This window comes from Lithobates pipiens, unplaced genomic scaffold, assembly GCF_037356315.1.
Source record: "Lithobates pipiens isolate NorthernLeopardFrog02 unplaced genomic scaffold, aLitPip1_a1.2 Scaffold_18, whole genome shotgun sequence".
Classification (NCBI taxonomy): Eukaryota; Metazoa; Chordata; class Amphibia; order Anura; family Ranidae; genus Lithobates; species Lithobates pipiens.
Window position 1 is genome coordinate 78,846,172 of NW_027507758.1, and position 13,225 is coordinate 78,859,396.

The 13,225-nt window shown below is 42.5% G+C and overlaps 1 protein-coding gene across 3 annotated transcripts in view; it reads right to left on the bottom strand.

Moving 5' to 3' along the window:
- Positions 1 to 1,328: 1,328 nt before the first annotated feature.
- Positions 1,329 to 13,225, bottom strand: part of TP53BP2 (tumor protein p53 binding protein 2) — a 99,990-nt gene continuing 88,093 nt past the window's right edge. For all 3 annotated transcript variants that reach the window (XM_077485819.1, XM_077485817.1, XM_077485818.1), the window contains exons 18-19: positions 3,337 to 3,536; positions 1,329 to 1,921 (exon numbers count right to left, since the gene is read on the bottom strand). In XM_077485819.1, coding sequence (XP_077341945.1) covers positions 1,880 to 1,921; positions 3,337 to 3,536 — 242 coding nt within the window. In that variant the 3' untranslated portion in view covers positions 1,329 to 1,879. The remainder of the gene's footprint in view (positions 1,922 to 3,336; positions 3,537 to 13,225) is intronic.

Below are 13,225 nucleotides of genomic sequence, written 5' to 3' on the forward strand. Positions count from 1 at the left end.
TCTATAAAAATATATCTATTCCTTATAAAGGGGCCGTGAACACGGGCAATTAGGGTGCAGTTGTTAAAATCAAAGCATAAACCAATCTCTTAAGATTCCTGTGTACTTAGCCCTTAAAATGCCCAATCAAGGAAAGCGACATGCTCTCTTGAAAACAACTCATCACCTACTTAGGGCCTCATGCATGTCACATGCTCAATACAGGCCCCACGCAAGGACAAACCGCTATGTGTTGCACTGGGTGAAAATCAAACATGTTGCACTTAAAACATGTACAACATACTATTAAGAATTACAAGAACAATGATTTACTAAAACTGATGTACACAGACTCTGGTGCAGCTGTGTATAGTAACCAATCAGCTTCTACATTTTAGCCCTGGTTCACACCGAAGGCGGCTTTGAAATTGCATTACTGCAGTGCGATTTTATATCTGGCTTGCGGACATCTGTGCGACTGAGGTGACAAAACGCACTTGAGTTGATCTATACAAGCATATGACAGCCGCTCTTTCCTTCCAGGACACAGTGCACAGGCCATAGCAGCCAATCGCTAGGCCTAAACACCTGTGAGGTTAGTAATTAACCCTGAAGAGCTCACACAGGGTTTGGACTCCTGGTTTACATGGAGGATTAGAGCACTGGGGGACCAAGGAGACGGTATGGGATGGGAGGGGAGGGTGGGTGGTGCTCCATTAGGAGGACCTGTCATTTTACCCTCAATAGAAAAGAATGCTTCCTGTGTGGCTGAGATCTCCCAATGCGAGACCAAGCTCCCTCTAGTGATTATCCTACAAATCTCTATATACAAGTATCTAAAACAAAAACTTTTTTATTTTTGAATAAAGTGGTAGCATCGCTGTCAGGATTTTTGTTGTCTGTGTTCCTGTTAGGGAGATTCACCCTCTCCAAAAGACCTGGTGAATGTTATCTCTGGACTGAAAAGTAGGGGGAAAAAAACATTTGAATGGGCATCGTCAAATGGGAACACTAGATCCCGTGACAACTGCCTCCCAGTAGAAAGATTTCCGCTCATTTCCTGATGGTTCTACAAGACAGGAAGTGAAAGGACATCTCCCAAGTGGGAGACATTTATGAATAAAAAAAAAAAAAACACAACACCTGACAGGGTTTTGACAGGTTACACAAAATAGGAAAACATTTTTTTGCGTTTAATTCAACGCCTTACATACAGAAAAGCAGATGAGAGAATCCATTAGAAGCAGAGGGCAGGGATGTAGCTAAACCATATTTCTCTCAGTACAGAATTCCTTGGAGGTGGACAATGAAACCAATCACGATATTCTACATCACAACGTGTTTTTTTTTTTGTTTTTTTTATTAAAAACTTTTTTGTCTCTGGAGTTTACACAGCATTTCTAAACTACATTTTCCAGCAATGAGAAAAAAAATAAATATATAATAATGTTTTAGTAAAATACTGAAGTCCTCTATATCTATATGGTCCAGTTGTAAAATGTATACATTTGTTAGTGAGGGAAAAAATAAAAACCTTAAAATTTCCACCGTTCAGGTCATAAAAAAATAATCCATACATGGGGTCTGTGTGCTCTTCATATATGATGCTGGAATGGAACGGAGATTGATGAAGGACTGTGGACGCAGTGATGTGACCTCGAATAATGAGGGTCAAAAGAAGCTTGCAGGCCCAGCTGAGAGCAGGCTGGACTACCTGTCACTGGTGACAGTCTACAGTCAGATGCACTGGCCCTTTAAGAGTCCAGTGCATTATGGGTATATGTGCAGTCGCTGACACAGCGCATGTTGCAATCCTTCATTTATTTAGGAAAAATCATCAATTTTCCTTCAAGTGACGCAGACATCTGGATGTTTCCTGGCTGGAATGCTGCAGAATGATCTAAGCCAAACTTCTTTGTCTTTGTTTGATTCTCGGGTAGAGCTGAAAGGGGAAAACAAAAAACATTTACCTAGTCAGTTAATGTACTCCTCCTCATTAAAGCTGAACTCCAGGCAGATATAAAATACATTCATTCTGAACTCATTAACCACTCGACTTTGGAAAGGATTTACCCCCCCTTCATGATCAGGCCATTTTGTGTGATACAGCACTGCATTACTTTAACTGACAATTGCACGTTGTGCGACACTGTACCCAAATAAAATTGATGCCTCCCCCACAAACAGAGCTTTATTTTGGTGGTACTTGATCACCTTACTATACAGGTTTTATATAGCGCCAACAGTTTGCGCAGCGCTTTATAAATAAAAAATAAAAAAAATTCTTTGTACTTCCGGTTTCTGACATCACACAGTCGAAGGAACATCAGTCCCTCTGTTCCAGGAACCGGATGGCGCCAGTCCGGTCCTTACAGGGCTCCCCGATGCACAGGAGTGCCTGGTATAGGCTGTGGCAGGAGGGTGGAATCCCCTTCCGCAGCCTGTAGAAGTAATCCAGTAGCCTCTTAGCCGCTAGGTTTACTGTCAAATCGCAGGGAAATCACCGGCCTTAAAAAATTATATCTTGATCATTGCTGCAGCTACAGAGATGACCAAGATATCACCCTTCCAATCCAGCGACGTACCAGTATGTCACTGGATGGCAAGTGGTTAAGGTAAAAAACACCCCATCTGTCCTCCTTAAACACTTACCTGACACAGGAGGAACTGAGGACAGCGAACTCATAGGATCCTGCTGCTGTCAGTCAAAACTTATGTGAGGAGGGAGTAGGGGTGTGGCTTACCAGTGCTGTGTGTCTATAGGATGCACACAGCCCGGCTAGGGACCCAATGGGAATGTGTGCCTCTTTAGCACCCAACCTGCTACAAGGAGGCACCTGAAATAGGGGGACTGCCAAAAGAGGAGTTAAGCAACCTTTCTGTGCAGTATCATTGCACAGAGGGAAAGTATAACTTATACATAACGTAATTTTAAATGTGAGCATGTAAGTACCCGAATTTGGCCCAGTAATAGCTTCTTATAGTCCCTGTACATCAGGGCTGAAGTGAGAGAGTAACAAGCAGTACAATCAATATGCTGACAAGAAAAATGCTGAGTGGAGAACACAGCAGAGTGACAGATGAGCTCAGGAGACAGTGAGGTTTCTTCTTTCACTGTCCAGCCGTAGGCTGGGGCAGGTCCAAGGCAACCTGGGCTCAAAGGAAGTGGATTAAGGAACATTTAGTGGCAAAGAAAAAGGAAAAAAAAAAAAAAAAAAAAAACTACTGCGGGGGAAATCTCTGGATTTAAGCTTAATATTGCAGTACCTTCTGAACCAGCCAATTTTTGGTCCATGTATACCCTACTTTATATGAAATCTAGGTACCCAGGATGTCCATGTTGTAGACAATACATACCCCAAGAAGATTGCGTGGGACGTATCCTTCCTTGTCGCCTATACGTGCCCACCACCATTCAGTCTCATCTTCATCTTCCCGCCGGATTATGGTCATGCAATCTCCTTCCTTTAAGCTCAGCTCATCATTACTGTCACTCTCATTGTCCCAGAGAGCATAGAGGACTCCGCGATTCATAATGCCCATCTTCTCCTGAACACCTGCAGAAGAACATGTAAGATCTGGTTAGCCAAAATGCAGATTACATACAGTGGGTATAAAATGTCTACACACCCATGATAAAATGTCAGGTTTCTGTGCTGTAAAAAATAAATGATAAAAAGATAAATAATTTCAGAACTTTTTCCATCTTTAGCCTGGGGCCACACTGATGCAAATTTACAGCAGGTTTGATGCATTTAGGAACACAGATTCGCAGGTCATGTAAAAAGCATAGTATTCCATGGTTTTGGTTCACATCTATGCGTTGCAAATTTGGTGCAAGAAAAAAATAAATAAAAGGGTCCTGTGCGTCTTTACTGCGAGTGTGATGCAAATTCCTATGGTGCAGTGTGAATTTTATCTTCATAGACTTCAACTGAACTTGCAGTAAATTTGCAGCACACGGTCCACATATCTGCAAAATGTTCACGGTCTGCCTCCTGAAATGCACGGTAAATTCGCACCTATCCACCTCAAAAAACGCACATCAAATTCACACCTCACACAGGTGGATCAAATTTGCAGTACATCGCATCACAGTAGTGTGAACCTAGGCTAAACGAGCTGCAGGAATATCTGACAAGTACTGTCTGTGTGGTACATGTGACAACAATCTCCCATATTCTTCATATATCTGGGCTATGAGGGTAGAGTGGCAAGATGGAAGCCTTTTGTTACAGCATGACAACGACCCAAAGCATACATCCAAATCAACAAAGGAATGGCTTCACCAGAAGATTAACATTTTGGAATGGCCCGGCCAGAGCTCCAATTGAAAATCTTTGGGGTGATCTGAAGAGGGCTGTGCACAGGAGATGCCCTCACAAACGGACAGATTTGGAGTGTTTTTGCAAAGAAGAGTGGGAAAATATTGCCAAGTCAAGATGTGCCATGCTGATATTCTCATACCCAAAACGACTAAGTGCTGTAATAAAATCAAAAGATGCTTCAACAAAGTATTAGTTTAAGGGTGTGCATACTTATGCAACCATATATATTTTTTTTTTCTTGCTTCCCTCCACCTAAAAGATTTCAGTTTGTTGTTCAACTGAGTTGTACATTTTATAAGTCACATTAACCACTTAGGGATCGGAAGATTTGCCCCCTTAATGACCAGGCCATTTTTGCGATACGGCACTGCGTCGCTTTAACCGACAATTGCGTGGTCGGGCAACTCTGTACCCAAACAAAATCCATTTCTTCTCACATATAGCTTTCTTATGGTGGTATTTGATCACGTCTGCAGTTTTTTTTTGCACTATAAATAAAAAAAGACCAACAATATTGAGAAAAAAATATATATATTTTTAACTTTTTGCTATAATAAATATCCCCAAAAATGTAAATAAAAAATAAAAAAAAAAACAGAAAGTTCTTGCAATAAGCATATATTGATTGGCTTGCGCAAAATTTATAGCGTCTACAAACTAGGGAATAGATTTATGGCATTTTTATTGTTTTTTTTTTTTTTTTTTACTACTAATGGCGGTGATCTGCAATTTTTAGTGGGACTGCGACATTGCGGGTTGACAGATTGGACACTTTCAGACATTTTTTGGGACCATTGACATTTATACAGTGATCAGAGCTAAAAATAGTCACCGAGTACTGTGGGAGGGGCATCAAGGGGTCAAGTGTTCGTCAAGGGTTCAGCCCTCCTGAGTCAATACTTTGTAGAACCCCCTTTCACTGCAATTACAGCTGCAAGTCTTTTTGGGGATGTCTCTACCAGCTTTGAGCTATTTTGCAAAGAAGAATAGGCAAAAATGTGGCTCTCTAAATGTGCAAACTGTCAGATTGGATGGAGAGTGTCTGTACAGCAATTGTCAAGTCAATTCTCAATTGGATTTAGGTCTGGACTGTGACTGGGCCATTCTAACACATGAATATACTTTGATGTAAACCATTCTATTATAGCTCTAGCTGTGTTTAGGGTCGTTGTCCTGCTGGAAAGTGAACCTCTGCCCCAGTCTCAAGTCTTTTGCAAACTAACAGGTTTTCTTCTAAGATTGCTCTGTATTCCATCCATCTTCCCATCAACTCTGATCAGCTTCCCTGTCGAAGAAAAGCATTCCCACAACATGATGCTGCCACCACCATGTTTCACAGTAGGGATGGTGTGTTCAGCGTGATGTGCAGTGTTAGTTTTCCACCACACATAGCATTTTGCTTTTAGGCCAAAAAGTTTGACCAGAGCACCTTCTTCCACGTGTTTGCTGTGTCCCCCACATGGCTTCTCGCAAACAGGACTTCTTATGTCTTTCTTTCAACAATGGCTTTTTTTCTTGCCACTCTTCCATAAAGGCCAGATTTGTGGAGTGCATGACTAATAGTTGTCCTGTGGACAGATTCCCCCACCTGAGATGTGGATCTCTGCAGCTCCTCCAGGAGTTACCATGGGCCTCTTGGCTGCTTCTCTTATTAATGCTCTCCTTGCCCGGCCTGTCAGTTTGGGTGGCCGGCCATGTCTTGGTGGGTTTGCAGTTGTGCCATACTCTTCATTTTTGAATGATAGATTGAACAGTGCTCTGTGAGATGTTCAAAGCTTGGGATATTTTTATTTTTTATTCATTACCTAACCCCGCTTTAAACTTCCACAACTTTATCCCTGACCTGTCTGGTTTGTTCCTTGGCCTTCATGATGCAGTTTGTTCACCAAGGTTCTCTAACAAAATTATGAGGACTTCACAGAACAGCTGTATTTATACAGAGATTAAATTACACACAGATGGACTCTATTTACTAATTAGGTGACTTTTGAAGGCAATTGGTTCCACTATATTATAAGTAAGGGGTATCAGAGTAAAGAGGGCTGAATAAAAATGCACCCCACACTTTTCACATATTTGTAAAAAAATAAAAATAAAATAAGAAAATAATTTCTCATTTTTCTTCCACTTCACAATTATGTGCCACCTTGTGTTGGTCTATCACAAAAATCCCAATAAAATACATTTTTGGTTGTAATATGACAAAATGTGGAAAATTTCCAGGGGTCAGGAAGGAGAAGGTTTCCTCCTCTTGGGCAAAACTGACCTCTGTGCCTCAGGAGGATTGGATGTGCCTTCTGTACAAAAATATTCTTGTCTGAAGTTACACTGTAAGGGCCGGTTCACACTGGGGGCGACACGACTTGCCATGCCGCGACCTGCCGCGACCTCAGCGGCGACTTGCAAATGACTTCTGTATAGAAGTCAATGCAAGTCGCCCCGAGGTCGCCCAAAAGTAGTACAGGAACCTTTTTTCTAAGTCGGAGCGACTCGAGTCGCTCCTCTTAGAACGGTTCCGTAGTACAGAACGGGGGCGACTTGTCAGGTCGCGGCACGGCAAGTCGTGTCGCTCCCTGTGTGAACCGGCCCTAAAGGACATCTTCTTTCATCCTACTTAACACGAACTACTCACTGCCAACCAACAGCACACACCCTGAATACTGCACCACCATCACCACCGGAAAGTAATGTGCGAGAAACCTTGGCTATGCAGGGGGAAGAGGTCATTTATTTTGATCGCTGGTACAGTGTGGATGAGCTTTTCCTAAAGCAGTATTAAACCCAAAACTGAAATATATTTTGGCTAACTAGATGTAGTGGCTGCATTAGTTTTCATTTTTAGGCTTTTTCCCTCTGTTTTCACCTGGTGACCTGGCCAGTAACACACCCCTGTGCTGGAGCACAGCAGCCTTGGCATTATGGGAGGGACTGGTAAATGTGTTACCCGCTTTAGATAAACTAACAAATTGAAGCCAAACTTTGTGGTTGTAACCCTAAAAAGAAAAAAAGGCTCCTGTTCCTTTAAAGCACGATTCTATGTTCTAAAATACCTGGTTGATCCTGCCTGTCCCTGTATTCCCCCAGGTGTATTGACCACAGTAATCATGACTGCCTCTCCTCTCCTGTGGCTGTAAAATAACATAAATCACTTGTATCCCCTCTGTTTTATGAAGATATTAAGTACAGTGTGTCAGTTTAAAAAAAATAAAAAAAATAACAGTCCTAAATACCTTCTTGCATAGAGACCAGCTCTGCAGTCACGTGACCTCCCTCTGCTGGCTAGTTGACGTTCTCTTCAGCTGCTCTATTTAAAATCAGAAAGAGTGGAGGGAGGTCACGTGACCGCAGAATGGAGCTGTGCCAGGAGATATTTAGGACTATACTTTTTTTTTTTTTTTTTTTAAACAAAGACACTGTACTTAATAGCTTCATAAAACAGAGGGGATGCAAGTGATTTATGAATCTGAATTTGCAACTACTTTAACACTTTATAAGCAGTTACAGCAAAAAAATATTTTTCTTTTGGGATAAAGGTTTTGCATAACTAAAAGCAGATCATTGTAAGCACCCCAGTTAGTGGTAAATGCAAGGGTGCCCAACCTTTTGAAGAGCAAGGGCCACTCTTAGCCGACTTGGTAACCGGTCGTGGGCCACAATGAGTGGAGTGGGCAGATGACAGGTCCGTGTACACTCTGCATATGCAGAGCGGACACAGCCCTCTGATCTGCCCAGATAGAAGGGGACAGATCCCCTTCTGTTTTTTTTCTTTTAGCGGATTGGATTGAAGGTAGGCAAGTGTAAATGGGCACATTTACACTTGCCGCTCCATAGAAGTGAATGGAGGGTCTGATTGGTTCGCACCGATCATGTGAAAGGGGCCTAAGGCTGCTTTCACACTGATGTGCTGTGGTTTACCCAGAGCTGTGCACCTCTGGCTTTCCTATGGGTTAGCTGCACTTTGACATAGAATTCTATTATATCCTACAGATGTGGTGCGCTTTCTGAAAGAGCACCAAACCTGTAGGTAATAACAGGTCTATGGCGCAGTGCAGTTTGAAAGCAGCCCAGTAACCACTGCAGAACAGATATACCCATATATACACTGTGATTATAGTATAAAACATACCTTTAATAACAGTCTTCAATTCGGATATCACCAGCTGTTGCTGTTCCAGGCAGAGTGCATTTGGTATCACTCCACCTGTGACAGAGGTGGCGCTATACAGGAGGCATTGTCTTATATGGCTCTGCTATGCAGCCGCTTGCTTCCTCTACTGCCGGCTTCATTCACAACACTGATGCTCTGGGATGCCGGGTCGGGAACCCAAGATCTGGGCTTGCCAACCAGCCATCCCAGAGCAGGAGGTCGCGGCCCACATCAGAGGGCTCCGCGGGCCACTGGTTGGGCACCCCTGGGTAAATGGTTTGTTTCAAACATGCAACAACTACAAAAGCGCTTGTTCTTTAAAAAAAAAAAAAAAAAAAACACGACTTCCTGGCCAGATCAGTCGATGAAAATAGAAGAAAGTCTCAAAATAAAAACGAATGCAACAATCACATCATAAGAATTGGTAAGCTGCAATATAAGAAATGTTTGCTTTTGGGGTTAACACCGCTTTAATTAGGGTTGCTTGGGGTTCTCGAGCAATGAGAAACTTTGGACATTAAAGTGGATGTAAACCCACTCTCATCCTTTCTAAACTACTGCAATATTGATTATCTAGAAGGATATAGATGCCTCCTGCATGTATACTTATCTGACAAATGTCTCCCCTCTGTCTGCTATGAGACCCGAAAAACTGCATATTCTGTGGGTAGGTCTGTTGTCTGGAGCTCAGTGGGTGGAGTTGTGATGTCAGTAGACTCCCCGCCCACCTCTACACTCCCCTTATCAACATGCATTTTCTCCTGTGTATTTCTTACACTGAACTTCTACGATCACCAACATCTAGTCAAAATCTAGAAAAGTCCCCACATGACTTCAGCATGCCAAATCATGCTGAGGTGTGGGACAACCAATCCTGGCAGAGCAGCAGAAGAAAGGAGTGGGAGGGAATTAAAAAATAATGCACGTCTCTTAGGCTAGTGCACGAGATATGTAAATCACCTGTCACTCACAGCAAGGGGAGGATTTGACAAAGTTTTTCTTTGTTTGTCAAGAATTATCTCACTGTATAAAAGAGGATTGCTCTGAGATGGAAAAACTCTGTGGCAAGACTGGGCTCAAATGATAGGAAATCTTATACTCTACATTATGACCTAAAAAAAAAAAAACATTTTGGGTTTACATCCATTTTAAGGTAGGTAAGTATTGACACCAATTATCTTTTTAGCCATCATTACATGGAGCATTATTCCCAATGACCACCAATGTAATGAAACCCTTCTCTCACTAACCCTCCCAAAGACCACCAAGGTAAAGGGATCCTCCTCCCACTGATCTCAAACTTCACCTACCAATGTAGGGGGCACTTTTCCACTGACCGCCACAGAAAGTGGGCATTTCATCACTGTAACCACCAATGATAGGGAACACACATTTTTTTTTCACTGTCCACAATTAATTTGCTGGCCATTAATATTTTATTACTAAAAATAATTGTTGCATAGAGCTGCCGTTTTCTCATGTCTCAACTTACTGTTCTTACCAAAGTAGCTATAGATACAGTATTAGACCTGATTATTTTATGGGTCCCCCACATTAAAAAGATCAAGAAAGGTCGGTGTGGACATTCCATTTCACCCAATTGATATCCTAAAAAGTTTTTTTTTTTTTTGGAGTAGAAAAAGCGAAAGGAGGAGGAGGAGGAGGAGGAGGAGGAGTGTGTGAACTTGTGCAGTAAACAACATCTAGACTGTTAAACCTATTTGGAGATTATGGCTGCAGCTTAGCAACAGAGCTGATACCAGGATATGCCCCCCTGGCAGATTACACAGACTAGGCAATTCTGTTTAAAGGGCCAGTCTGTTATATACACCTCTCTGTGCATTGACAGGAGGTTCTGACAGTTTGGCAAAGACCATTCTCCATAGATGCAATTCTCAGCTCCTAATCTGTCAGACGATGAGACTGGCTCTGAGCCGTTTCTGATTATAGCAGATCCAAGCAATGCCCGTTAGAGCAGGAACCTTTACACCCATTTTTTCTCTTCAGGACCAGGCAATCTTTTGCAATATGGCACTGCGTTACTTTAACTGGCAATTGCGCGGTCACGCGAAGCTGTACCCAAATACAATTGTATGTCACAAAAGTGAGTACATTCCACACATTTTTGTAAATATTTTATTATATCTTTGCATGTGACAACGCTGAAGAAATTAAACTTTGCTACAGTGTAAAGTAATGAGTGTACAGCTTGTATAAGTCCGGTTCACACAGGGGCGACCTGTCAGGTGACTTAGCCACCTGACAAGTCGCACTTCATTCAGTGCAATGGAGCCATTCTAATAGGAGCGACTCAAGCCGTTCAGAAAAAGAAAAGGGTTCATGCACTACTTTGGGGCGACTTCGGAGCGGCTTGCATCGACTTCTGTTAAAGGAGTCATTTGCAAGCCGTGCTGTGTGGCACGGCTTCAGAGTCGGATGACTCTGAAGCCGCCCCTGTGTGAACCTGCACTTCGTGTAAATCTCTGTCCCCTCAAAATAACTCAATTCACAGCCATTAATGTCTAAACCATTGGCAACAAAAGTGAGTACACCCCTAAGTGTGAGTACACCCCCTTGGGCCCAATTTGGACAATTTCACTTAGGGGTGTACTCACTTTTGTTGCCAGCGGTTTAGACATTAATGGCTGTGTGTTGAGTTATTTTGAGAGAACAGCAAATTTATACTGTTATACAAGCTGTACGCTCACTACTTTACATTGTAGCAAAGTGTAATTTCTTCAGTGTTGTCACATGAAAAGGTATAATAATGTATTTACATAAAATGTGAGGGGTACTCGCTTTTGTGAAATACTATATTTATGGAATTTTTATTTATTTATTTTTTAATAGTAATGGCGGCGATCAGTAACTTATAGCAGGAATGTGATATTGTGGCGGACAAAGACACCTGACACTTTTTGGGAACTAGTGACACTAATGTGCTAAAAATATGCACAGTCACTGTACTAATGGCACTGGCAGGGAAGGGGTTAACATCAGGCGAGATCAAAGGGTTAACTGTGTGCCTATGATATGTATGTGAGCCGCTAAGGCTGAGATTGTCACTTGTCTACACACAGCAGATCTTGTTCTCATATGCGGCTCCCGGGATCTTCTGCTCTTATCGGTCATGAATGGTGTGCCTAGCTAGTGTTTTATTGAATTGTGGGGGAGGTACTTTTACAAGTGGAAGCATTAATCGGTGTCTCCAATTTGCAGAGACACAGGATCCATGCCTTCTGTACTGACAGAATGGCAATCTGCCTTGTTTGCAGACTGCTATTCTGCCTGCATACCGCAGGTGCCGGTGGACATCAGGTCCGTGAGACTCGCTGATCAGCTCGCGCTGTGTAAAATCATAGTGAGAGCGAGCCGCCGGTGCCCAGTACCCAGACGTGCAGGATCACATAATATATATTTATATATAGTATACACACACATACATAGACATGTGATTCTGCGTAGCATGGCCACCCTGTAGCAGTAAAACAGCTATAGGGCAGTCAGCAACTGGGTAAAGCTAATCTGAGGGGAGAGCAGCATGGATATCTGTCCCATCCAAATAGGGTCTGGCGTGCTGCACTGAAACTTATTTAACAAGCTCCAATATGAGTGTAGACATTTGCTCAGATGACAGGAGGTGACCCCAATACATCCTAAATTCAGGTCAGCCAATTAGGTGGTGGACAGGTGACCCGAACACATCCACAGCTCTAACCAGACAAAAAGGGGATAGCAGGAGACCTCAATAGATCGAGAGCCTTGACAAAATCAGGGACACACAAAAGGCAAACCCTGGTCAACCAATCAGTGGAGCCCAGAAAATTACCCCACTACATATCCAGAGCTCAAGCCTAGGGCCCCTCTTCCATCACCGATCAAGATGGTATAGCAAAGCTGGTATGTTTGGCATGCGCTGCCCTCCCATGTGCACCTTGCTGCAAAGACCAGTTATAGATGAGGGCAGTGGCCATTTTTTTGTACTGCTTAAATATTGGTGAGGGGACATACTGAACACCTTTGCTGCCATTGTGCGATGTGCTGGGTGTCCAGTGCACCCATGTGCCTTTGAGGGGCAGGCTCCCTCCAGATTAACCTACCCTCTTCCTATCCATTATAATGTATGTGCTTCCACTGTGGAGGCTCTAGAAATTTAGAGTTAGGACTATAGAAAATACTTGGGTGCCTTGACGAGGCTTTAAAGCTTACACATGTATCTGCAATTGTGTGCAAACTAAACCCCTGTTTTTAAACGCATACTGTTAGACAGGATAATTCGATTGGTTAAAAGGCTGGTCGGTAAGTTGAGCTGGGAATTTCTTTGGTTTTGTTTTGTATGGCAAAAGCACCCCTAGACTTGAAAAGAGCATTAGTGGTTCAGAACACAATCATTCCGTGCATCTTTAGAATTTGATTGTGTTTTTTGTTTTTCTTTTATTGCAAGCTAGTCTCATATCGAAAATGAAGTGCTTACTAAATTACGAAAATTCTCGTACGACAAAATACAACTTCCGAAGGTATGTAATGTGTTGTAATATTTTTTTTTTTGTTTCTGAGCATGCGTGGTCTTGGTCTTCTGTTTTGTTTTTTGTTTTCTCCGGATGAATACTGTACTGATTAAACAAAAATCGTTTGTTCTGGTATAGTACGAATAACATTTTTTGTGTGCGTCTCTTCAGATAGCTTTCCACGAACTGTCCCGATTGGCTCAGGAAAGCTCTGTGCCAACAACCAGATTATTGTACTATCGCTTCAAAAGTGGCATTTTTCA